This window comes from Miscanthus floridulus, chromosome 19 (assembly GCF_019320115.1).
Source record: "Miscanthus floridulus cultivar M001 chromosome 19, ASM1932011v1, whole genome shotgun sequence".
NCBI classification, from domain to species: Eukaryota; Viridiplantae; Streptophyta; class Magnoliopsida; order Poales; family Poaceae; genus Miscanthus; species Miscanthus floridulus.
The window spans coordinates 105587900-105615217 of NC_089598.1; the positions used below are offsets into that span (position 1 = coordinate 105587900).

At 40.6% G+C, this 27318-nt stretch overlaps 2 protein-coding genes and 2 pseudogenes across 3 annotated transcripts; 2 read left to right on the forward strand and 2 right to left on the reverse strand.

Annotated features, from left to right (window-relative positions):
- Positions 1–1567: 1567 nt before the first annotated feature.
- Positions 1568–3051, forward strand: LOC136529886 (non-specific lipid transfer protein GPI-anchored 7-like). Of its 2 annotated transcripts, none has more exons than XM_066522936.1 (3): positions 1568–2067; positions 2446–2506; positions 2752–3051. In XM_066522936.1, exons 1-3 carry the CDS (start codon positions 1707–1709, stop codon positions 2858–2860), a joined length of 531 nt encoding a protein of 176 aa, XP_066379033.1. In that variant the 5' UTR covers positions 1568–1706; the 3' UTR covers positions 2861–3051. The 2 variants fall into 2 exon arrangements, with proteins under 2 accessions (XP_066379033.1, XP_066379032.1); XM_066522935.1 differs by having other exon boundaries at positions 1577–2067; positions 2446–2511; positions 2754–3051.
- A 5183-nt stretch (positions 3052–8234) lies between these two features.
- LOC136528244 (protein kri1-like) lies at positions 8235–10538 on the reverse strand (annotated as a pseudogene).
- Positions 10539–21299: 10761 nt separating this feature from the next.
- On the forward strand, positions 21300–22477 carry LOC136528459 (uncharacterized). Its single transcript, XM_066521417.1, has one exon. It carries the CDS (start codon positions 21342–21344, stop codon positions 22131–22133), a length of 792 nt encoding a protein of 263 aa, XP_066377514.1. The 5' UTR covers positions 21300–21341; the 3' UTR covers positions 22134–22477.
- A 135-nt stretch (positions 22478–22612) lies between these two features.
- On the reverse strand, positions 22613–24088 carry LOC136526545 (serine--tRNA ligase-like; annotated as a pseudogene).
- Between the last annotated feature and the right edge of the window lie 3230 nt (positions 24089–27318).

The window sequence follows — 27318 nt, forward strand, 5'->3', positions numbered from 1 at the left end:
TTGTTTAGTTAGAGAAGGTTCCCCGAGTCGTTTAACTACGGCTAGGTGCTTCTCCTTAGCTGTCATTAGCGGGGGGGGGGGGGGGGGGGGGGGGGGGGGGGGAGGGGGGTTTAGGAGGAGGTGGAACCTACCGCTCGAAGTGCTCACGTGGATGTCTCCCTCTCTAGCAATTATCGAAAAGGAGGTACCTTCGATCTAACTTGTCTGGACCGCCAATCCACTGAAAGAAAAAAGCATCTTTCATGGGCCTACACAACAAGATTCCTACAAAATATTAGTAACCTACCAACACAAAAGAAGAAAAAAGGTACGAAAAGAATTAATTACATTAAAACGACTGCATGTGTAGAAGCAACGCGCCGCTGTGTCTGGATGTTTCGATTGAAACACGTCGTCCGAGAAACCACAGTCACAGTTAGGGACAGGGAAGTCAGGATGGACGGAGGCGTCTTTGCTAGACGTGTCGGGGTACAATTCTCTAGGATGACCCCATTTTCGCCACGGCTGCTCCCGAAACATGTCTTCCATCTAATAAAACGGTTGTAATTTAACATCAATCAATACATCGCAAATTAATATAAAAGATAACCATTTGCATTACAACTAAAATAATATAACCAACACTTATAGGAACAAAAATAAACCTTACACTAAATATAGTAAACATACTTCTAACTAACTAATTAACCTTAACATTGACAAAATTGAACTAATATCTTCCTTCGAACCCTAGCCCATAATTCTTAAATATAATTTTTCTCCAAACCCGAACTACTATTCATAATATTTGAATTCATCGTTGAAACGACAAATAAGAGCATCATTCGGGGATTTCCTTACGAATCCCATTTCCTTTCCTTTTCTCCGACGGTCCGTTCCTAGCCCAAATGTAACAATGGAGCCCACTACGGTGCCAGCGAACTTATATTTGTCAAAATTTCATAGCTCATCACGCTTAGTTGGTTACCCGCCCCTCACGATTCAGTATGTCTGCTTGTATTTTCTCCAGATTTATTTATTATTTATTCTAGTAACTAGTAACGTATGGCGCGATTTCAACATAGCATGTTCGTCGGTTCAGACTTTCAGAATTCAGATTAGCGTGAGGCTTTCAGATGTGCCCATACAGAGAGGTAATGGTTGGACGCGGTGAATGATTGTACGTGTTTGCGTGTATGTGTTGAGAACATGTGTCTCTGATTTAGACAAGGGTGAAAAAACCGCGGATTCAAGGGAGTACGAAGAGCAGATAGGGCCATTATAATTGTAACGTGCTTGTCACACGAATGAATGTACACAACGCAATGCACTGGGCGGCAGCGGCATCACAGCCACGAGTCTCCAGTGCCACGTGAGTTCACGCCTTGGCTGTCGACGTGCCGTTGCCCGTTGCGTACGAGGCCGCGGCACGCTTGGCGCTGGACGGCTGGATTACGTTCTGCTCGCGGCCCACCGCATCCAACCACTCGCTGCGGCGGGGACAGACAGCGCAAGATTCCGGCCCACGGGCGTCCCGCCAACCACCCGCCGTCGTCGCATCTCCGGCGCCTCGCTGGCACGCCACCAACCGGCCCGGCGGACCCGAGGCCACAGCCGACCGCACCGCCATAAACTCCCACCCGCGTCTCGCGCACCCCGCCCGCAGCACCGATCACTCCACTCCCTCAGTGTCACTCGCCCGCAAGCACAGCTGCACAGAGCACACAATGCAGCAGAGCGCCGCCCTTCTCCTGGCCGCCGTGGGCGTGGGCGTGGCCTGCCTGGCGCTGGCTCCATCCGCGTACGCGCAGGGGACGTCCGGCTCCGGCTCCGGCTCAGGGGCGATGCCGTCGTGCGCGGCAAAGCTGGTTCCGTGCGCGGGGTACCTCAACTCCACGTCCACGGCGGCGCCCGTGGCGGCGTGCTGCGGGCCGCTCCGGGACGCGGCGGCCAACGAGACGGCGTGCCTGTGCTCCATGCTGCTCAACAGGGCCGCGCTGCGGGCGTTCGGCGTGGCGCCCGAGCAGGGCCTGGTCCTCGCTAGGCGATGCAACGTCACCGCCGACGCCTCCGCCTGCGCCGCCGGAGGTAAGCTAGCGACATCGCGTGTCGTCGTCAGTCGTGTTCCTTTCTACTACTGCTGCTGCTACTAGCTAGAGCATCATATGATTGAATGAGTACCTTTCCCACAAGTACATTACGGTAAGTGATCTTTGTAAGTACAAAACAAAACTCGATGTGGACAGATTCGGATCTCATTGGGCTGTTACTAACAAAATCATAACCTGTCATCGTGTGATAGATCTCTGCAGCTCATCTAATCACATCTCAGATGATAAGTTCGTGTCAATAATTAATTAATACATAATTAAGTTCGTGTCAATAGTTAATTAATACATAATTACATATAGTTGTACACTGTGATGGTGCTGAACCTGAATGATGTCGATCTCATTTCTCTGCCAGGCGCATCCACTGGCGGCAGTACTGCTGCATCTTCAGCTTCCACTGGCAGCGCTTCTTCTTCTTCAGGTACTGCTGTCACTTCACAGCTAACTGCTACTACTACACACAGTTACCTAAAGAGAGGTTCAATGCTTGATTCAAATGAGATTAACGGTAGATTACAGTTTCTTCACAGCATAGATTTTTTTTTCTTACTCCAATCTTCTCTTTTCTGATAAAAAAAAGAATACAAAGATACTAGTCCAATCGTACCTGAATTTGGCTATTCCAATCTTACCTGAATTTTGTGCTGCTGTTCACTTGCTTAGTGACCAAACCAACAGCCAACGGAGGCAGCGTGGCGCGTCGCCTGAGCATGACTGGCGCTTCGTCCTTGGTAGGCTTCAGTTTCATCTGGTGGACGATCATGGCGTAGGAGTATCTGCCATGGCACCGGCAATTTTCTTTTCTTTGGTGGATTCATATTTATAATTACTGTTGAGTACCAATCACCAGGTTATTGTTTCTTTTTGCATATATATGCCCTGCTGTACCATTGCTGTTGTGAGCAAAACAAGAGAAAATTGTCAAGAATGATGAAAAGAACCGGAAGGAAAACGTACATGTTTCGACATTTTCAGCAACGCATCCTCATAGTAGTGATGACAAAAACTTGAAAAGATCGTGACATGCGACAGCTATACATAGCCAATAAACAAACTGAACGGAACCTTTTTTTTTTGTTGTTGTTGTTGCATGCTGCCGAGTCTTTGCAATATTATAAAGTTCAGTAAAGTGAGCAGGAAAGGCTTGGGTCAAATATTAGGAATATAAATCATGAATAACTTTTAAATTGTTAAGTTTAGAAATGTGAAAACCATATGAATGATTTGTCTTGAAATATACTTTCAAAAAAATATACATATATCACTTTTCAATAAATATTTTTATAAAAACAAGAAGTCAAAGTTATGCTTTGGAGACTGTGTCGCTGTTCAAAATGACATTTTTTAGAAAACTAGAGGGAGTATGTTTATTGTTAAACAACACAAGGAGAGTATCAGCTATGGACTAGTAATTTGCGTGCGCCCATACGCGCATGATAACATTTTAATTTAATGAAACTGACTCTCTCAGTTGGAAATTTCATTTCATCCAAGACAAACGAAACTGACTCTCTCAATTGGAGATTTCATTTCACTGTTTCCAAGACAAACTGAAGCAGTTAATCTATGCAAGATGTCGTGATCCAATATGTCATATAAACTATGTGGCCGATTAAAATTATATCTGAATGAAATTATACCAGAACAGATGTATTCGATCTCCTATATATACATAAGGTCAAAGCAAGGCTTCACATGTCAAGGAAGCTTTCACACAAGCATCAGGTTCACACACTAAGCATTCAGACGTGTGAGATCGCAAGCAGCACCTCTGCAGATTCACACTGCATGCAGAAAATGGACAGAGATAGAATATGCACACAGTCACACAGACAAGGACCAAAATGAACAGACAGAACATGTCACTGCAAAGTTTCAGATAAGGATCATAGTCTCAGGTGCTACAATAGTCTCAGGTTCATATACAACTGTGTCAGGTTCAGAACTGAGATTAATTAAACATAACTGAGATTAACTGGAGATGACTCATGACCAACTATTGCCCTGCACAAATGTACTCACAGGTGCACAGAAGCATCAATTTCACACCAAACAACTCATACATGCCAGGTAACTATTGTCCTGCACAAATGTAGTGAAATAGGACATGTCAGTAAGCATTGCTATCTGAATTTGCAGGGTGTCTAGCTGTTCTCAAAGGACCCAAGTAATGAAATAAGATTAACTGTTTTATGCTAACATTGCACTTCTCGCTACAAAAATGGCTTCATGCAGAGTTGTAGACCATCCTCTCAAACATACAACTACTCGGTACCCAAAAACATGATTGTGCTACTGCAATTCATTAAACAGATCCTGGTAGCTAAGTAACATAAGCTGGTTAAATTGATTAAAAACATAGGGATGTGACAACATGTATACATCTCTTACAGGCAAGCACAAATGGATTTTTATGCACCACTCTGCATAAAGATTCAGCTCAAATGGATGTGGCAGCCTACCAACACTATTTCTCAATTAATCATCCACCCTGATGCTAGCCACAATTCAAATAGGGTTCAGTAGTTTACTGCATGATTTTTTATAGCCATTTAGTAGTTGGTTCAGTAATTTAAGAATACAACAAACAGGGTAGAGCAGATCTGTAGGTAGAGCAGATCTGTAAAATAGAAAGAAAAAAAATAACAGTGCAAATTCATTACTTTCAGTTTTTTGTTGTTTCTGCATGCTGCTCATTGATCTAACACAGCCGGAATTCCTTTCAGTTATTTGCAAATCTGTAAAAATTTTCAACTTGATACAAGCTGATCTAACACATATCAGAAACTTCCTCAAATAAACGTACATTCAATCTCACAAGATTTGGGGATTTCTATCCTACTCATACAGGAAAAGACATGCTGTAAGCATCACCAAATGGACATGCAAACAGAAAAGACAGTTTAATTTTGCACTTTAATTTGGGGATTCAATCTCGCACTTTAATTTTTTTTACGGCAAAAACTGTGGGGTAGGTCCCCACAGTGTCAAGAACTTTTTATAAATTTTAAAGAGGTTCCAAGAAACTTACATAGGGAATTAACTGAAAGCATCTAACCAAAAGCAAAAAGCTGACCTAAGGTCAGCCTTGAATCTAACCGACTGTACAAGGCATTGATTTTTGAAATTACAAAGCCATGTGGCATGACTCGGCACTCTTCTTTCAAACACTTTATCATTTCGCATTTTCCATATTTCCCATGCAGCTATCATCGAGGCTTCAGTGAAGAAACAGTGTCCATGCGCCTGCCTGGCTTGAATGACCGATCCTGGAGGTTTAGTGAATGATCCCAAACAAAGTTAAGTGAAGCCCAACACTGGCTTGCAAAGGGGCAGGTGAAAAATAAGTGCTCAATAGTTTCCTCTGCCCTAGGTCTCACACATAACACAGAAATCATCATCATGGACGTCAAGATGTCTTCCCTGATCTCGCACTTTAATTTTGCAAACAGAAAAGACAAGCTGTAAGCATCACCAAATGGATTAGTGTCGTTTCACAATTCACATGTATGATGTATATGAATCTGCAGCCATGACATTTTGAAGACAAGGAGATGAAAATCATCACGGAGTATATAAGAATTAGGCACCTTCAGTAACACACGATACAACCAAGGTAATAAGCAAGGGCTAGCTTATATATGGCTAACATATATGAGAGACAGGTAAATTCGAAAAGGTGCTCCAGCAACAACATATTTTTTCCTTGAAAGGACACCAATGTAAATCAATGAACCAATATCCTTTACTGCTCAAAGGGTAGGGATCAATTAAAAAAGAAATGAGGCAAAAGGGGAGGGATGGCATTTGTGCAGGAGCTTAAACAAACCAGGAAGATAGAAAAGTCCTTTGCTCCCCCAGGTGTTTCATCTGCACAAGGCCTACAGCACATTGAGCTGCAGAAATGAATCATTAGATCCATTGCAATAATAGAGAAAGTAAAAACCGTGGTAACTAAGTGACAGGAATAAGGACATCAATAATATATAGTTTTGAAACCAAGCTGAGAACAAAAAAAATGGTTAGAATATGAAGTGCAACATAATATTAAAGGGATTAAACATGGATGGACAGGATACCTTAAAGTGTTTGAGAATCTTAAGGTAAGAGGCAGAGAATTGATAGTTATAGACACCATGCTAATAGCATCCATGCTAATCATATGGCTCAGAACACAGGTACTACAAACACATCATAAAAGGTAACCTAATAGCATCCATGCTAATCGTATGGCTAAAAAGAACTCGAATCATGACATAAACAGGCATCTTGATATATCCATGTAATGAGCAGCAATAAGAGAGGCATGTAAGTCAAGCGCAGGGCATCTGGACATGCCACACCAAAAGATGAGTAAAAAGTGGACCAACCAGACAACCCTTTAAGTTTAAATTCAGTTAATGTGTTTCTCCTAGACCTAAAAAATAGAACATTATGGAAAGCAAGTGGAATTTATCTGCACAACTACCACAAATGATTAGTGCTCCTAGAATGTATTTTAATTTTTCTTGCAGTATGTACCTGAAAATATCAGTTTGAGAACGATGGAAAGACTCGTGAGCTTACTGTACCACCTCCACCTTCAGAACCAACAGCACTGAACATTCTCACTATGCAACCACCCTTGTTAGCAGCAAAATTGAGAATATATTGGACCATCTCAGTGAAGCTTGTATCAAAAAATGTTAGGCATGGGGATCCAGCCACAGGAGCACCGGATCGGGACGCTCCGCTGGTGGGATAGACAGTCTAGTAAATGGGATGAAAAAAATAGAAGAATAGGCACACTTTATTGTTTGTCGTAAAGCAATGGAAAATTCAAAGTGTCAAACCAACCACGCAAGATATGCATATCTATCAAAACGAATTAAGTATTCTGAGTGACTGGATTATTGAACAGGGCATCACCATCTTGCTGCTGGGGTACCTTGCTCTCTCTCATGTTATCCCCATCTAAAGAGAGTTGCAATCTATACACACTGTCATTTTCTTTCACATTTAAATTATCCCTTTCCTATCAAACACCAATGCTTTTTCCTTTTTAACCAGTCAATTACTTAAAAAATTTATAGCAGCACAAAATAGAGGTCTCTGATAATGGAGGAAGGAGAAAAAAAATGGTTGAGATGAAAGGCATGAATATACCTTATAGACTGGAGTACAATGCAACTCCCTCCAGATGCACAATTCGTCAGGTACCCAGCAGGCCAGCATAGTAGCTGTGAAACTCAAGTCAGGTGTATTGTTGGGCAGTCACAGAATCAGCAGCTAACAGAGTGCATCTTTTGAAGCCTGTCACTTTGCATCCGGATGTATAATCTGCATTCCAACAGAAAATAAGCTTACGCTTAGCAAGAACAAAACAAACAATTGACCATACATAAAACACAAACTGCTGAAAAGTTGGATATTTGGAGGTAATTCTTGGCCCTGAGTAATTTGGATGTAATAAGGAGGTAACTGTTTGGTACACGGGTAATTTGGAAAAATACTAATAGTTCTCTTGGTGAAATAAGTCAGTGAACAATCAACAATAACGATATTGCTCCACAGTATACAATTTTATTATTTCTCTTGAAAAAGTGCCAGGTCAAGTTCAAGACATTCAGCTCACAATAGCAATGAATCAATCAACCAACATGGTGTGTTTTACTTTGCATACTTCAACTATAAAGATCGACCTAAACCCTAAACCCAAATTACTGGGAGGTCATTCATAGATCGAATTAAGACTGGTTACTTCAAATTTAGTCTATTCAACACACTTGCTAGTTACAAACTAGTTAATCGTATAAAAGAATACCTTTATCCCATGGAGTACTGCCACATAACTCAAGGCTACAATAATAGAAAATTTATTTTTAGGTTTTAGACCAAATGTTTCAGTGTTTTTAGGTTGAGTGTTCTAATATACTAACAGCATATTATCAAACTGGCTTTTCTGAATATGAAAAGAAGTTGCTATACTTTGAATGGCTACTTGCAATATGCAATATTGTCAGATTTCTCTCTGGATGAAATATTATAATTACCTAGATGCATTGAAATGGCACATATTTATTCACAATAATAGCGACATTATGATGAGGCAAGTGCAACAGGGATATGAGATCATATTCCAATTCATCACCAGGATAAGTGGATAACCTGACCATCCACGAAAGAAACAAGAAAAATTAAAAGCAAAGTAATACAAAACAGAGTATACAGCGAATTGCATGGGAAATTACATTATACTATGGTCCACGAAAGGAGGTGCACAACACAACGTCTGCAAAACTCTCAGAGAAACAGATGTTTCTACTAGGACAACACTAGTTTTGCATCTCCCAAAATAGAAGCAAGGACTGCTAAACCTAAGACTTTTACTGCTCCATAATGCATAAAAAGAACAGCAAAATTCCCCAGATGTACTTTGATGAATCTCAAAAAGTCAATGGCTCTTGTGACGCTTCGAATTTGTCTTTCCAAATGCCGCTAATCGATCATCGGATATCTTTAGGTCAGCCTTACGACGCTTCCTTCTTTCACTTCTGGTAGTCTTTTTCTTGTCATCTGTTGACTCTTGCCCATTTGTCAGCCTGTCTTTCTCTGTTTTTGAAGAACTTGGGCCGCCTTCCTCAGACCTAGATTTCTTGCCAGATTTGTCCTTCTTCCCTTCCTTCTTCTGGCCTCCAAGGATCAAATCCTTGCTCTGCCTCTTATGATGTGTAACCTTCCATTCATCCTCTCTGTAAGGAGCTAGCTTCTTAATGGAAACATACTGGTTCAAATCCTTGTCATCTACTGTCAATATATCATAGGCACTCAGACCAAAACTGTTGGGCTTAACCTGTTTATACTTGAACCGAGTCTTGATATCTCCAATAGTGTCCTCATAGTCTAACTTGTAGTACTCTTCCATCTCTTTCTCAAGCTCCACCTTGTCTTTGAGAGAGATCTTCCCATTTGCACCTTTCGCATCAGTGGCAGTAGACTCTTCCTTTGACTGGTCACTAGCCCAGCCCTTAGGAAGCCCAAGCAATTCGTCTTCTTTGTCAAAATCCGGCTTCTCCAATCCATCCTCACCACTTCCAAACTCAGGATCAACATCATCAGCCTCATAGTAACTGTCATCAAACATCTCCTGCATTTTCTTGTCATAATCCTCTGGATCAAAATCCTCCTCCAAGTCATCAGCACCAAGCTTACAAGCAGTATCACCTTCAATCCCAGCAATCATTCGGATCCTCTCGAGCTTCTCTGCAATCTCTTTTTTCTTCAAATTCTTGAGATGCTTCAGCTCCTCTGCCTGCTCTTGCTTAATACGGGCCATCCTCTCCTCTTTGCTCTTGCGCTGCTGCTTCCTGCTGCTCTCCTTCTTCCTCACCGACCCCTCAACAACTCTTGAATGTCCCATTACCCGGTCTGCCACCACTGCCCCTGATGCCATGGCCTCCTCATGCCGGTAATTATAACCATGTTCATATTCTTCCTGAATCTCGAGCTCCTCCTCATCTGACAATTCCTGGATATCATCCAGATAGGACTTCCTCTTCTCTGCCTCAAGGTACGGCCTCTTAAGGAAAAATTCCTTCAAGAACTTCTCGTTCTCATCCAGCTCCTCATCCTTCCCAAAGACCTCACCAGCAAGCTCCTTGGTCTGCTTCTCCTCCTCATCCTCTTCCGCTTCGTCATCAGCCCCTGCTCTAGCCTTGGGCTTCACCTGGAACAAATCATTCGTCGTCGTCGCCATCGCCTAATACTTCTTTCTGTGCCTCAAGGAAAGCCTCCAATCCCTTCTTCTGCTGCTCGTCATAGGCGATCCTCTCGAACTTGCTGCTGCTCCGGCTGGACTGCGCTGCGAACTCGGGGCCCTCCTCGAGCAGGTGGCGGGCATTGACGTCCTTGAGGTACAGAGGCTTCTCCTTCTTGGCCTTTTTCTTCTCCTGCTTGGACTCTTCTTCGTTCTCGGCGTCCTCAGCTTCTTCGACGCCCTCCTCCTCCGACTCCGAGTAGACCTTGGCGTCCTTGTCGAGGATGCGGGGGTCGCCGCTGCGGATGCGGCGGATCACCTCGAACACGCGGCGGTCGACGAGGCGCGAAGCAATGGTGGCCTCCTCGTCCTCCTCCTCAGACGACTCGGACTCCGACTCCAACTCGTCGTCGTCAGAGGCGGGGACCAGGCCCTGCTTCCTGCGCTCCTCGAGGCGCTGCAGCGCCTCCCGCCGCTTGTTGTGCTCGAAGCGGCGCGCATACTCCTCGTTGATCTGGATCTTGGAGAGGTCCTCCTCCCCGCCGTCGGAGTCCTCGTCGGACCCCGCGAGAATGTCCACCGGTTTCTTCTCCATCTCCTTCTCCTTCGATTTCTTCCCCTTCTCCATTCTCTCCAGCGACCCCCTCAGCAGCGCAAGCGGAAGGAGGGTGGCAAGCAATGACTGGAGGCCACAAGGCGGCGGCAACGGCGGCGGTGGCAGGATGCTCGGGTTAGGGTTTAATAACGATGGAAACGACACGGGCTGGGGCTACATCGGGAGCGCAACGTTGATAAACTGGGCTGGGCCTCATAGAATGGGCTGACAGTACTTCAGAAGCCCAGGTGTAGCAAGACGATGAAGATGGAGCCGTACCGTAGAAGTCTAGAAGACGTCGCTCTCGCCACCGCGCGGCTCCTCTCGGATCGGACGGGCAGAATCCGAAAAAAGCCGCTGCTCGCGGTCGCGGGTGGACAGCAGAACAACGTTTCTCGCCACTTCCCTCGCGTGCGCAGGACGAGGACCCTCCGCTCGGAGCGGGGCAGACGAAACCAAATCTAGCTGTGCCCCAAACAACGGAATGGCATAGGAGTCTGTAACCCAAACCATAACCGGCCCCCTTCGTATCCCAATCAATTTCCTCTTCCCTTACCCACACCCACAGACCTGTTGTATAACATACCGACTCTGTTCTATATGGATGGGAGAAGGTTGAATTATAATCTCGGTCTGTTTGTACGTGAGCTCTTATCAAATTCTTAGATCATAACAGGACTATATATATTCTCCCTATATATAGTTGGCTACAAAATAAGTTATTCTGTAGCCGCATCCATTTACAATAATTTTATATATTAATTTACGATAATGTCAATACATATTTACGATAGTTAGGATAACACATGGGGATATTACCATAACGTTATAGTAAACCACTTAATAAGGAGTTACTATAATCTCATAAATTAACATAGTAATTATCGTAACTCAAACTGGCTACAGAATAAGTTATTTTGTAGCTAGCTACAGGTAATATATACATGAAGCATATCTGAAATCCAAAGTTGGAGTTTGTCTCTATCTAGACTATGATGTATCGCCGGTCCGCCGCTCAATGAACCTGTGCGGCATTGGATCTGAAATTATCACCACTGCTTGTCGCCGCATCGACTGCAGACCATCATCATTGCTGTCAGCAGCATGTTCACTAGCTCGTATCTAGCTTATAAGCTATAGTTTATCAGCCAATAAATAATATTTTTCTCTCATATTAAATCAGTCAACAGTACTTTTAGTCATGGCTTATAAGTTAAACCAGCCTAAACGATGCAGGGCGCTAGAACTCTAGAGCAAACAGGATCGATTTCAAGAATACTTGACTGCATCCAAGCCACCTCACCACCGGTTCGTCATCAGCAATCGCTGTCCCGATCTCGGATTGGATTAAGGCACTGGACAGTCAACACACCATGCGCTGGTTTCACCGGCTACTGCTCAAGTCAAGTCCTACTTTAGATAGCCGGCCTTGAAGGAGCCGTCGTATGGCAACTGCCGTGACCTTGCACTGCAAAGCGTGAGGATGCTCATATGCCCAGTATGGTTGTGATCACCAGCGAAACCTCACCAAAGCTTAACCGGTGCTATCTAGCATGGTGGCGCCCGATCCCGATCTCTCAAACGAGGCCGGCTTGGGCGCTTGGTTCAGCCAAGTAGGCTAAGGCCCAGTTTAGATGCGAATTTTTTTGCAAAATGCAACTTTAGCGCTTTTCATTGTTATTTGGCAATTAGTGTCCAATCATAGTCTAATTAGGCTTAAAAGATTCGTCTCGTGGATTTCGTCTAAACTGTATAATTAGTTTTATTTTTTATTTATATTTAATGCTTCATACATGCGTCCAAAGATTCGATGTGACGAAAAATCTTGAAAAATTTGACAAAATAAAGTGGAACTAAACAGGGCCTAAATCGAGACAAATTGGTCCTTGAAGGCCCATAGGCAAGGTAGACCAATACCAGCTCATCTATAAGATGTGTTGGCCTGTTGAAGAAAAAGGCTACAAAAACTAAAAAGAATATGAATTGTCGACTGAGCCAAAAATAAATTTGGAAGAATGAAAGGAAAAACATATTTTATTTTAAATAGCAACCTGAAGTTGTAAATTCCACGCTGATACTATATTCTTGCAGAATACACCATGAGATTTTGGCCCCGTTCGGCTTATCTTAAAAGCCGGTTTATTCGGCTTCTTTTTTCAGCCGAAACAATATTTTTCTCTCACAACATTTCAGCTTTGGCTTGTTTTATAAAATACATTTACAATATTCATCTTATGCTCTTGTATATATATGTTATGTGTTCATATTTTTTATGCTCTTTTAAATGCATTTACTTATCGCACATCATGAATTATATACTATATAATTGCAAGAATAAAATCTTAAATGGTTACACTAGCAGAAACATGGTATAAGGTTTATGAGCTCTCTAAATCCTGCAGACTTTAGACCTATCATCTCCTTGAGAGGCTCATATTTATTTTTTCTAGCATAATGAATTTTTGGGATGAACGAATGTTTGGCATTAATTCTAAAAATTGTCATGTACCATAATCCTAAAAAATGCTAGGATGCTTTTAAGAATATTTTACATAATCATCCACTATCTTTTAATACCTTGCTACTTGTTTACTCGTAGTAAACCTATGCACATGATTTAGTTATAATGATATATGCTTACCTTCATGAAGAAGAAATATTTTGGACTTGTCCTGAATGACAGAATTATATAGCATGGTCATTGTTAAATCCTAGTAGGATATTCTACTGTTACTGAAATGGAGTGATTCTTAATTAGGCATTGTAATTTCTGATATTACTCTCAAAGCATATGTATGACCAAGCTAAATCCCAAAGGTCTTATGGGACTTGCTGAATGAGAAATTCTAGAAGATATCCTATATTATGATTGCATAACACCATAAATATTGAAAATTGATTTTTCATGCTATATGACTATATGTGATGTAATGTTGCTCTATAAAAAATACAGTAAGCTTGAAGCTTTTGTAAAAAGTCATAGAAGGCGAGATGATAAATAAGACTTTGTCTAATTTCAGAAGAAATATTTCTTTAAATAGAAGACCGAGAGCATTGAAGTACTAGAAGTATTAAAATTTATCATCTAGAGTTACTCAATATCAAGTAAAAATTGAGTTAAAATTTTTAGACAGCATTATGAATCAGGATATATGACTTGCATATGTCGTACTCCTAGAAGGGTCATGATTACATATCACAACTATGAAGTAGAGCAAGTATGAAGCTGCTAAATGTCAAGCATAGAAGTTAAGACATGTAAGAATGTATAAGAATTAGAATATTTAAGGTTTTCTTGAAGTTCTTGAAGAAGAACTTAAATCATATATTTACAGACTTGTTTTGTCTTTAGAATTACTATACTGAAGTATTAGTGGTTGCGGTGTTTTAAGTTTTAATTCCCATTGAAGTATGTGGATTTTGTAAACTTGTAGAAGAGTTAATGGTTACTTTATTAGCTTAAAGACTAATATGAAGCATTTAATATTCTTAGTTGTAATTCTTACTTGTAGTAATATCAATGAATTATAGATTTATATGTTTCACATATAAACAATTGTCTAATTTTACCTATCTAAATAATTTTTGCAATGATTTTATCTACTAAGAAGCCTCAATTAACCATGAAGGTTATAGTTCTTTGTGCATTATTACTATGTAGGTAGAAGGGAAACTGGATTTTCTACAAGCACATGAATAATTGGACTATATTAGCATATTAATTGATCTTAGAAGGATCAATTTAGCCAAAAATAGTATAATCCATAAACTAAGTATTTAATACTTTAGCCCAAAAACTAGAAGTTTAAGTCATATCCTGAATATGTTATTGTACACTGAATAGTACACTTGATACGTGAATTTCATGCCAGAACCAATGATTACTAGAAGTATAATTAGATTCTATGGAACGTTAGAAATGATTATTCATAGATGATGCATGAAACATATTACTACTTAAAGTAAGTATAACATGAAAAGGGGGATGAATTTTGGGTAAAGGCATGAAAAAATATGGATAATATATATATTTTTAATAGGCATAGCCCTCCTAAATCTATTTTAAGTGCATGTATAAGGACTTAAAGTTTTAGCCGCGTCCTTTTCGGCCAAGTTAACTTTCTCTACATTGCACTAATTGCAAACAAGCTTGTAACTTTGCATTTTATTGTTATCTATTACGTTGGATTGAATACCAACATTCCACATTGCACATGAATATGTATCACTATGTTGTGCTCTCGTCGAGCTGCAACTATCTTCACTCCTGTATGAATATTAGCATAGCAGCTATATTTGTAGCTAGTAGCTACCTTGCACTTCTCTTATAATTAGATTGGCTAGCTAGTACGCTATGTCTATAGTTTTCATTGAACTAAAAAGTATTTTGCTTTCAATGCATCGCATGCATAAGCAATAGATTGGTCTAAGGCCAGATAGCCTAAAGATTGGGGGGAGTTGGTTAATCTGAAATTGACTAAATGGAGAAGTGACCCAATTAAATAGGCTAGATTATAGTAAAAATTGAGTTGGTCAATAACACACTTGCGATGATTTGGGATATATGAATAAAAGGCATTTGGAGAATTTTGTATCAATGGCAATTATTAAATTCTAAAGAAATTTTATATGAATTTGAATGTTGCGTATATTATACATTTAAAGTATATGATCCATTTTTAATGTATGAGTAATTGGATCGATTTTTTTTAGCTAAACAATAAAGAAGCTAGATAATAAAATAGTTATATAAACTATGATATGTTCAAATCAGGGGAAGAACATCCCTGAGTTTTAGGAATGTTGAATATTCTTAAGTGCACTTTATATATTCTAGCTCGTTGCATTTAATGAATACTACTCCCCGTGTTTAAATACGTGCGTGAATATTTCTCATAAAACTTCATCATAGCATACATGAATGAACCTTCACTTGTAGTTGGAACTACATGAATTTGAATTATTTTAAGCCATGATAGGGGATATCTTTTGAAGTATGCTATTAAAAGATCTAATATTAGTATTAGGGGGAGAGAAAGCCTATTTTGAATGCCAAATATTATTTCCACAGAAGAAAAATGATCTTAAAAGTAAAATATTTCTTGAAGCTTGAAGCAGGAATATTGTCACGCACTAAATCAAACAATAATTTGAATAATGCTCTTGTGATGCATGAAGCAAAGCATATGCCAGATATTTTTGAAAATGAGAGGAGTAACTTGAAGTTATAAACCAGAAGTTATGTTTACTAGTAGTAAACTAAATATTGTATACTATCAACCTATAATCTATGGGACGTCTGTGGATTCTAGTTTATTGTATATTTGTTAAATAAATAAAAAAAACTCCTCTATTCTCATAAAGAGAATACCTCATGAAGAAGGGTTAAGCACCTCATAAAGAGGATCATCATGAAGATAAAATCCAGCACACTAGGCATGCACATTATTAGTGTTGGGTATGTAGAACAACAAATCATCTTTTGTTTGAAAATTGACAAAGAGATAGAATAATCTCATATTTTGAGAATATTAGGAGAAAATAATAGTTGTCAACAACGCCACCTCTATAATTGCAAATATTTTCCTTATGAGAATCTGGATCCAGAAAACAAAGTCCATGGCAAAGTCATCTTTAGCGATTATATCGGGTCAATGAAGAAAGCAATTGAGGTTGAATCTCCTACTAAGAAGAAATAAATATTATGCTATATCTCTAGCAAATGAAATGAATGAATATGAAATATGTAGTTAGTAAGTGGATTCTGAAAATCCATATAGTTCTTGAAGAATAGAAATCGCAATATATAAAAATTAAATCTCATACTAAGTATTAAGAAGTCTAAGTTAGAATATATTTCTAAATAAATATCGAAGTCTCTAGAAGAGCATGTCCTAGAAGAAATAGAGTCATTGAATGACTTTATAGTGAATAACATTATTATTGTGTATATCTCATAATAATCTCTCATGCAATAGAAAATATATCTCATAGAAGAGAAATATAATTCACTCAAAACGAGAATATCCTCGAAGGAATTAATCCATGAAGGATTTACTAGTTGATTCTTGAATAAACACCATTAATCTCTAAAGTGAATATAGATCCGAGTAAAAAAAATGAGGAATCCTAAACACCATGAAAGTGTCATATGAACACTCAGAAAGTGCATATTGAAAGCTAGCAATGAAGTGGTGATATCCTCTAAATACCGTAGAAGGTATAAGAAAAATGGTGATTTTAGCAATTGAATTATCCCCTAAATACCAAATACAAGACTGAATTTATTATTGAGTGGTATAATCAAAATTCCGAAGATTTGTAGAACATATAATTTGAAAATCCACTAAGGAAGAACTATAAGTATTCAAATTCTAGTATAAATTTGATGCACTGGCTAGAAGATATTGAATATTGTAAACTATTTACCCCAATAATCCACTAAAAGGATTTATTATCCTAAAGGATAAATTTTATATGTTTAGCACAACTAATAAGTGGTCATTTATGCATAAAACATATTGCTCTTGTTTACTCATATTATAATTTATAGAAGAATTGAGAGCCAATATTTTGAAAGATATAGTATTGTGATACTGCATATCATTATTAAGCACACATTTATGAAAAGTGTGATTTGAACAATGATATTCAAAGGATGGCTTTACGAGGGAGAGCAATTTAATTGAATCAACCTTAAATGTAATTAAAACCACTAGAATTATAAAGATCAAGTAGATCATTTTGTTAAAACATTGAAGTTTATGCATTTATCACAAAGATAAAAATCTATTCATGAAGAATAGAATATCCTAAAGTATGCATGACCAAGAATGTTAAATGTTGTACTTTTTTTCCTATGTGAGTTTTTACTCGAAGGTTTCTCACACAATTTTTAATGAGACAACATGTGCAATGCAATTAACGAATGCGATGTACTCTTTTCTCTAAGAACCGGGTTTCCACTAGGTTTTTTGATGGAGTTTTTAATAAGGCATGTGCATATCATGGTAATCGTCCAAGGAGGAGTGTTGTAAAACATACATAATCTATCCTAGGAAAGAAAAAGGTGGAATCCTAATCGTAGTTTGTTTGTATGTGGACTCTTACCAAACTCTTAGGCCTTGGCAGGACTATATATGTGGGTGCTCTATATTGTAATCACCAATAGTGAGAGAAAAAAAGAATAGTCTTCCTATCTCTTCTGTCTATGTGTTCTACTTTTATTTATTATGTTGATTATAAGGGACGGAGAGAGAAAGGTCCTGACCGCTGATAACATGTTTTATAACAAGACCATCCAAACATTTTGAACTGGTCCTCCTCCCAAAAAAAAAAACAATCTTCCTTTTTACGTGAAAATTGCCCTGGTTCTGTTTCACCACCTGCTTGAGACATTTGAGCATACCGTTCGCTGTCCGCCTGCCATCGCCTCCTACGTTCCTTTGGATCGGTAAGTAGTTTTTGTGGATTGAATGTCTTAGGTCCACCAACATTACTAATGTGTTTTTGAGTCGCAAATAGAAATAGGATATACGTAATGTACACAATACTTGGCAGCCAAAAGTAAAATTTGGTGCTTAAAGGGTTTTACTTGTCTCTGTTTTTTTTTTTGTTGACAGGGTCCACAATGCTTATTTAGTACTACCTCCGTCCAAAAAAAAAACACAATTCTTGGATTTCGAGGAGTCAAACGTTCTGAACTTTGACTGAATTTATATAAAAAATACAAACATTTTCGATACAAAACAAGTACTATTAGATTAGTTATAGAATATCTTTTCATAATAAATTTATTTAGAGACATAAATGCTAATACTCTTTACTAAAACTTGGTCAAATTTAATCTCAATTGACCGACATGGATACCATAATTGCATTTTTTTGTGGACGGAGGGAATAATTTTCATTATTTTTATGCGTACCGATGCCTATCTCATTGGCTCATATGTTCTACTCCCTCTGTCCTAAAATAGAAGTTATCTTGCTTCCCGAGAAGTCAACTTTTTTTTAACTTTAACCAATTATATATTAAAGAAATTAATATTTATAATACATAATTAGTATCATTAGATAGATCGTTGAATGTACTTTCATAATAAACTTATTTGGAGATAAAAATATTGCACGCATTTTTTATAAATCTAGTCAAAGTTGAGAAAAATTGACTTACACGCATCTCATAACGTTCTTTTTGGGACGGAGAGAGTATATATATAATAATGATTTGCGGATGGCACTGCTTTGTGGTACTTTATGGTGTGGTTAGCCTTAAGGTTAATCTCATGCATACCGATTCTTAATCTTTCACACATTTTATTCCCAAAATTTTGCAAAAATAGTCTATATATTACTCCATATATATTTTAAATTATAAGTCTTTTCGACTTTTACTAGTAGATATGCACGTTCGACACGTACATGTCTATAAAAATATCAAGATGGATTAGTACAAAAAAAATCAAATGTTTAATAATTGAACTCCTATATTGCAATATATTATGTTACACATTTATAACATATAATAGTATTGTAGTAACATAATTTAAAATCAAACCGGGTTGCTTCGCTATTATCAATATATTATGTTACACATTTATAACATATAATAGTACTGTAGTAACATAATTTAAAATCAAACCTGGTTGCTTCACTATTATCCCGCTGGATCAGGGTTTTTTTATTACCATGAGCCTTAGCCCGTAACAGTGCACGATAGTTATGCTGATATTCTCGGTTTCTAGCCCGTCTATCAACATCTTTATCACAATTCATTACATCAGTAGCTTGTGCTTCACGTTTCCTTTTACATCCTATTGAATTTATATTCTCCAAGCCGACTTCATCCTCTAACAAATATTTAAAAAGGTTAATTGATTTTGAAATAAATATTCCCAATAGTCTGATTTATAAAAAACAAATAGCATAACACCTTGAACATTGCCATATGATGTTGTGGTCAGATTACCATCTTGTCTTGTGGTCGAAGCCATAACAAGGTTTGGGTTGTCTTGTTTATATTGTTAATATGGAGCACTGCAATCAATTAATTTTAAAGCAATGGTGAAACAAAAAATTAAAGATAAATACATAAACTGGAAATATATTATAGAGCCAAGCGACAAAAAATTAAGGAATTGAGATTTAGTTGCAACTTGCAAGACGGAAAATAGATTACTTTTTAGAAACATGCAGTTGAAAGAGAGGTACATCCAATTGAAGTTTAGTTGCAACTTGCAAATCGGATAAGAGTAGATTACTTTTTAGAAATCTGTACAAAGAGTGCAACTTGCAAGTCGGATAAGAATAGATTACTTTTTAAAAATCTGTAGTTGAAAGAGAGGTCGGAAAGAGTAGATTACTTTCTACAAATCTGTAGTTGAAAGAGAGGTGATAATAAATTTATAAACATGCAACACATATTATATTAATCTTTTTTAAGATCGTAATCAATCTTTATTTATTAGATCATATCAACACACAAAAAATTATACCTGCATTAATGAATCTTCTGATGTCTCAGGCAAAGAGCTGTAGGTGTCCGGCAGGTCGGCAGCTACAGACTGAAGGCGACACCGGCTGCTGGGGACCCACAGATGAAGTTGCTGGTGGACACGTGTTCACGGCGCGTGCTGTATGCGGAAGCTCGGAAGGACGCGCTGACTCTGTGCCGCGGGAACCTGACAACCCTGACGCCTGCGGCAGATGACCACGTTAGGACAAGGTGATTAATCACGTTAGGACAAGGTATTGATCAGAAGATCAGACTATATGGGAGATGTGGGCCTCCGTCTGCCCGTGTGCGTGATGTTGGAGGTGTGGCGGGTAGACTTTTGTTTCGGTGAAAAAAGACAGCGAGCGGCGACGGATTTGTATGGCAGGAACGTAAGAATCTTACGTTTTGTAACATGTGGCTCACTTGTTAGGAGGTAATGACGTTTAGTATCCCTTGGGTCTAGATCTCAAATCACATCTAAGGGTAAAAACATAGGTTGGGTAGGAATTTTTAGGTAACATGTATTTTTCAAATCCTTCGCTCTTTTATAGTATAAATAGGTACATATCTTTTACTAAACCTCTAGATATATGTTATGTCTTATTATATAGTGAAAACTACGTATCAAGTTTAGAAAACAAAAACAACTTACAAATTGGAATGAGGTGGTACTTAAAGGACAAGTCCATTTTTATCAACTATTTGCATAGTTTGTTTTGGGTCATTCAACTCTAAAACTACAAGTCTTTAACAACCGAAATATTAATACCGAGCAAATTTGGCCATCTATCTACTTTCAACAAGAAAAAATAATAAATACACGGATAACATCAAATAGAGCACCAATAAACAAATTACTATAAAAAATACACACATAACTTCAAATAGAACACTAAAAAATAAATTAGTGTATTTATTTATTTGATTTAACACGAATTGAGTATGATTTATAAAAGATAAATCTTTTTGTTATTTTTTAGAAATGCAAAACCAGATTTGCTCGGTGGTTAAAGCTTTAATAGTTTGGTGGTTAAAGCTTTCTTGTTTTATAGTTACATAACAAAACGTAAACTTTCTCTCAAAAGAAAAGGTTTATAGAGACCGAGAGAGAGATCGGGACGTGCGTCTTGAAGTCATGTTCGCTTTTAATTTGAGTCAGGACTTATAAATCAGTTAATAGTGTTTTTCTGTCACACGTTGAACTTATCAGCTTATAAACCAACCGACGAACGAGCAGAGTGTGTCGTTTCGATTTGTTGGGCTCGGGCTGCAGTTTCGGAGTTCCATCCGTATTACGCCGCCAAGGCGAGTGGGCCCAGTCACATTTGGGCCTTCGATGATCTGGCCAAAAAATTAATCCCAGCGTTTCCTCAAAAAAAAAATCGCAGCGAATTGGAAAAAGGAAATTCCAGCTCCACTTCCCGCATGGAGAATTCCCCACCACCAGCACCAGCAGCGGCAGCGCAGGCGACGCGGCCCGATCCAGTCCACCGCCCAGAGGACCCCGCGCCGATGCGGTCGCCGTCGCCGCTGCGCCCGCCTGTCGCGTTCCCGACGCTGGACTCGCTGGCGGTGTTCCTCCGGCCGCGGCTCCCTCCGGGGGCGCTTGCGTCCTGGGGCGCCGTGCCGGGGACCAAGACCCTGGCGAACCTGTTCCTGGAGCTCGCCGTGGGCGACTGCGCGCTGCACGCCCCCGCAGACGCCGCCCCACCGCCGGCGCCGCGGGTGGTCCGCGCGGTGCACGTGGCCACGGTCCGCATCCGCAACAGCCGCGGCGCGCGGCTCGTGGAGACCCGGCAGCTGCTCTCCGACGGCACGGTCCGTCGGCGCGGCCCGCGGCCGCTGTCCGAGAAGATGCGACCCGGCGAGTCCCCCGAGGCCGCCGCGGCGCGCGCCGTCCGGGAGGAGCTCGGCGCCCGCGCCCACGTCCGGATCCTCGGCGGGGACGGCGCGCGCGTGGAGGAGCGGGAGTCCGCGTCCTACCCGGGCCTCCCCGCCCGCTACGTGCTCCACGCGGTCGACGCCGAGGTGGTGGACGGCGTGCCCGAGGACGGGGAGTTCGAGACCGAGGAGACCGGCGAGGACGACGGGGACGCCGGCGCCGGCGCCGGCGCCATCACCGTGAAGCGCCACTACTGGGATTGGATCGACGACGACGACGACGACAGTGACAGTGAGCGCAAGGAGGTTGCTGCTGCCGGCGCGCGCGCGCACTAGAGTCTGCTCTGCTCCGTCAGTGGTGCATGCCGAGCAAATCGACTAATTGCGGGGCCTCTGTCTGCTGATGATTTTCTTGGCAATTTCTCTGCTTCGGACCAGTTCAGTTCACATGTAGGTTTGCAGTATCAGGTCACATTATTGTTTCAGTTTTAGAGATGAATCGTGAACAGCTCGTTCCTCCCAAAACCCACCCAGTCAAGAACAAATCGAGCACCCTGCTCTGAAGTCTGAACATACGGAGTACTGTACGGTTAATGCCTGCACTTTTGTTGCTTTCAGTTTCTGTGCAAGATCATAGGGCGATTATATACATATATGTAAAAGAACCGTGGAATGTAACGGATCGAATCAGTGTTTCTGGTGATGAAACTACTCGATTTTCTTATTGGAATTCAATATAAGTGTCCGCAGACAGAGTATAAGTAGCCTAATCTCTGCACCTACACATTCTGAAAGAAACGTAAACAACCAACACGAGAACGCACCAAACGCACATATCACTCCCCAAAAGCTACATTTTTACGACTCGTTCCTCATCCAATTCATCAGTACTCTTTCATTTAGACCTCTTTGGTTTAGACCTTCTCTTTGGTTTGGAGCGAGCAGGTCCGCCATAGCGATCCAGAGGCTTCTTGAACGGAATGAAGTCGATCCCAGACATGTAAGGTCGCAGCACCTCGGGCACACTCGAACACCACCCTCCTCCTGGAGTCCTGGTGCGTCTCCAGGATACAACACAGGGTCCTCTGCGTGGCGGTCAGCTTGGAGTTGAGCGTGTGAACAAACCTGTTGCGCCTCTCGCCGTCCTTCCTCTGGCCATACGTGATCCCGAGCCTCCTCGCCTGGTAGTCCGTGCAGTTGGAGCACGACACGAGCTCCCGGTACGTCCCCGACGCCGGGAACCACGCTTCGAGGTCGTACTTCTTCGCCGCCGAGTTGTTCAGAGCGCCGGACACGACGTTGACGACGCGGCCGGCGATGCCGAGCTCCGTGTAGAAGTCCTCCGCGTTCCTGATCATCTCCTCGTGCATCTCCCACGAGGCGTCGCCGTCCGGGGCGGTGATGCAGAACTGCTCGACCTTCTGGAACTCGTGCGTCCTGAAGATGCCTGCCGTGTCGCGCCCGTGCGAGCCGGCTTCTTTCCGGAAGCAGGTGGAGAAGCCGACGTACCGGATCGGCAGCTGGTCGGGACGGAGCTGCTCGCCCTGGTGGTAGTACACCAGAGGCTGCTCCGACGTGGCGATGAAGTACTTGCCCTCGCCCTCGAGCTTGTACAGCAGCTCGTCGTACTGGGAGAGCTGCGCGCACTTGCCCATGGCTTCTTTCGTCATCATGTGCGGCGTGTCGATCTCCTCGTAGCCTCGCCGCTGCAGGAACTCGATGCCGAAGTTGGCCAGCGCGCGGTTCAGCGCCGCGCCTTCCTTCCTGAGGTAGTAGCCCCTCCCACCGGCGGCCGCGGCGCCCCTCTTTAAGTCAACGATGTCGAGCGCGACGCAGAGGTCCACGTGGTTCATCAGGCTCCGTCCTCCTGTCTCCGAACACGCGCAGGGGCACGTTGGCGCCCTCGTCGGCGGCGACGGGCACGGACTCGTGCAGGATGTTGCCGATGGCCATCAGCTTGCCGTCGAGCGCGGACTTCGTCTTCTGCTCCTCGGCCTCCATGGCAGCTTGTCTCTTCTTGATGTCGTTCGTGCCCTCCACCAGCTTCTTCGCCTCCTCCTCATCTTCTTCCTTGCCTGCTACTTTAAGCTTTCCAATCTTCTTGGCGGAGGCGTTGAGCTCCTGTCGGAGCTTGTCAAGAGAGAACCGAAGACAGCGCCATGCTTTGTCGAGTGCGATCACCTCGTCTACGAGCACGACGGAGGCGAAACGGCGAAACGGCGAAGCTGAGACTCCCGGACGATGCCCGCCGACTTGCCGTCGTCGTCCTTGTTGTGCTTGTGATCTCCCATGCGCAATAGATTGATGTCGATCATGTTGGCCGATGGCTTTGGATCGGACGTGAATCAATTTGGATGGAGACGAGCCGATGAGCGCCGGCCGGCAATACTTATGGCCTTATGGCCACTTCGCTAAAAAGCCATGATTGAAAATAATATTCGCTGATTTATTACGAGAGAAAAATATTATTTCTTTGTTGAAATAGTACAGCTTATAAGACAAGCGAACAAAGTCAACACGACACATCGAACACGGCTAGAGGTCAAATCTGCTAGAAAAGTAGCTGAGTGAGACACAGGTGTGGGATGCAAATGATCTCTATTATCTTTTCAATGAACAGTGTATATATATATATATATATAGGTTTAGATAGGCGGTTACAAGTGTGAAATAGAGAGGGGTGGAAAGACACCCCTTCGATTAATCCCTAATTGAGCACTCAATAATGATTCTCAACAGTCCTCCTTGTTCAATTAGTACTTATAGTCTTTATTGTTCATCTATTATGCATCTTTATGAATTTTTGGAAAATCCTGTGGAAAAAACCAAAGTAATATTAGTATACCAGACAAAAATCCTTAAAATCCAGTGGAAAAAATATGGAGAAACACCATGATATACAATCACCTATGTTATTAGATCATTTGAGATAAACCCAAAGCCTTAGTCTAAAAACACCTTGACCATAGGGTCAATATGCTTTAAATATCATCTTTCAAAAACCCGATGGAGAAAACTTGATGATATAGCATATACCTTTGTGTTGACATTGTCTCGTCAAAAACTTCATATGAGAAACCATAAATGAAAAACTCACATAAAGAAAAGAGTATAATGCATCTTATGTCCCAATATCATTCACCAAAAACCCCTATGGAGAAAAATGGATGATATGACATAATATTGTGTTGATATTGCCTCATTAAAAACTTTATATGAGAAACCCCAAGAAAAAACTCATACAAAGAAAAGAGTGCAATATGATGTTTGCAACAAGTTATTAATCAGAGAGGCTCTCACTCTGATACTAGATTACTAGCAAACCTCGAAGTAAATTCCTACCAATGCCATCAACACATAAGAAATATGGAGTATGGTAGACTCTGAATATCTCTACAAGATTATCACAAAACTTAGTTTGTAAATGTTCATATGCCCATATTACCTATGAAACAGAACCATCTTAGTGTAATATTGCATTAAGTATAACTTGTCTCCATCTACACAACACAAGTTGCATTACCTTTATAGACAATGACCATTGATTCATAGAATCAACACCATATAACTTTAGTATGTGATATATCATTCTCCCAAGCTATACACATTCATGTGAAGCCTTGTAAAATACAATGTCAGAATGATTAATTGAATTGACCATTAAATGTCTATTTAAAGACTATTACAAAATGGTCTTTCCAAATTCATGTAAAGCCTATTTCAATGATCTAGAGTTTGAGGATCTTATAAATAACCAGAATCATTATATCCACATAATTGGATCATGAATTACACAAGACCACATGTGCTATTTGAGATATCAAAAGATATTCTTAACTTTAATCCACCAACATTTGGTAGGAGTAGCATTGCTACTAGATAGCAAATCATTGCAACAATAATATCCGGTCGAGAACTTTTGCTAGATTTATAAGCGCATAAATAGCACAGAGATAATGGACCACATGTCCCAATATCTCATCTCAGTCACTATGGCATAAAATAATCTTTCTCTATCATGAGGTAGAACAACCATATGATACTTTCATATTGAATCACTCAATATGATCTGGATATAGATAGCTTTTGTACAAAATCCTGAGAGAAGATGCTAGTATCATAAACACAAAATGAAATTTTGGTTTAGTCTGTATCTTCCATCTCAAACTCCGTCTTTAGATTACAACGTGCTATTAACATGTGTCCATCACTAATGATGTCAAGATTATTGACTATCATGTAACACTATGAAATCCAATCAAGGACTTCAAAATGAACACCACATGTAATCAATCTTGTATCCCTTCAGTTTAGGGAATACACACAAAGTCGATTGTACCAAATTCGACTTAATTACTTTAAGCCATATATTGACTTAAGCAATACACAATACGTGTTGCGATTTTATGTATGAGGGTTGGGTATGTGAACTTCTTCCTGGAAGCTTCACAAATACACCAAATCAAGTGATCATATAAATATAAGTAATCACTACATCTATTAACTATCAACTGCAATGATAGATGCTTTTGTACTGCCAATTAAAAGATAGTATCAGAAATTTATAACTTACTATAGAGAATAATTTGCATTGAAAAGCAATGCCTGGGCTTTGCGTAAACCGCTTGTGCTACTAGTCTTACTTTGATCTCACTACCACATTGTTCTCAATCCATTTTAGGACGAAAACATTTTTGTACCCACAGTAAATGTACCATGAGGTGTTGACATCATAACCCAAAACACCTCTTTTCTAGTGAGCAAGACTATCTCTGTATGTATTACATCACTCAACAAGTTCCAGTAAGAGTGAGCAAAGCACTCTGCCATGGTCTTATTAACTGGATGACTTGGAGTGTTGTATGCAATTTTAGTCAGAGAAGTATGTGTCGACACATGTAGCCTTTCTATGATATAATTCTCCGGTTATCAAAACTCAAAATACCCTGAATGACTCATCGTGAATTCTCGAAAAATGAGAGTCAGGGTTTTTGATATCCTAATATCAGTATTTAGGTGCACCTCTGAGCTAGGTTTGTGGATGGCATCCATCCACTGGGTAATAATCAATATTTACCCACAAGGTGTCGTCAACCATATGTTGACCTACATTTACTATCTTAGAAGGAAAGCCTTCTATTGCTAGCATGAATAATCCTGCTTTATTTATGGCCATACTTCTACCCCTCTTATTTACAATTGGGAGTTGAGTGGTTTTACTTGGTACCAACACTCTTTCTGGCATATACTTGCAATGGATTAACAGGTTTAAAAGACACCTTAGTAATCAGTAAATGCATTTGGCAGTTTATTTGCAATACTATGCAAATCAACAATTCTTTGAACTCAACATTTAGTACGTGATCCTGAGCTTGAAATACCTTATACATTCTAAATAATTTTCTTGGCATTATGTATGGTACATCAAATCTCCCCCTAATGCCTGCAAATGCTCATTATCAAACTACAACCAACGTATGAGGCCGTAAATAGATCCTTCATAAGAGGTCCTAGATACTTA

Bases quoted from the DNA above. Each gene is read 5' to 3' on its own strand.
- LOC136529886 (XM_066522935.1), top strand. From the start codon at position 1,707: ATGCAGCAGAGCGCCGCCCTTCTCCTGGCCGCCGTGGGCGTGGGCGTG. The intron at 2,068-2,445 runs GTAAGCTAGCGA...TTTCTCTGCCAG, and splicing joins CTCCGCCTGCGCCGCCGGAG to GCGCATCCACTGGCGGCAGT. The intron at 2,512-2,753 runs GTACTGCTGTCA...TCACTTGCTTAG, and splicing joins CAGCGCTTCTTCTTCTTCAG to TGACCAAACCAACAGCCAAC.
- LOC136528459 (XM_066521417.1), top strand. From the start codon at position 21,342: ATGGAGAATTCCCCACCACCAGCACCAGCAGCGGCAGCGCAGGCGACG.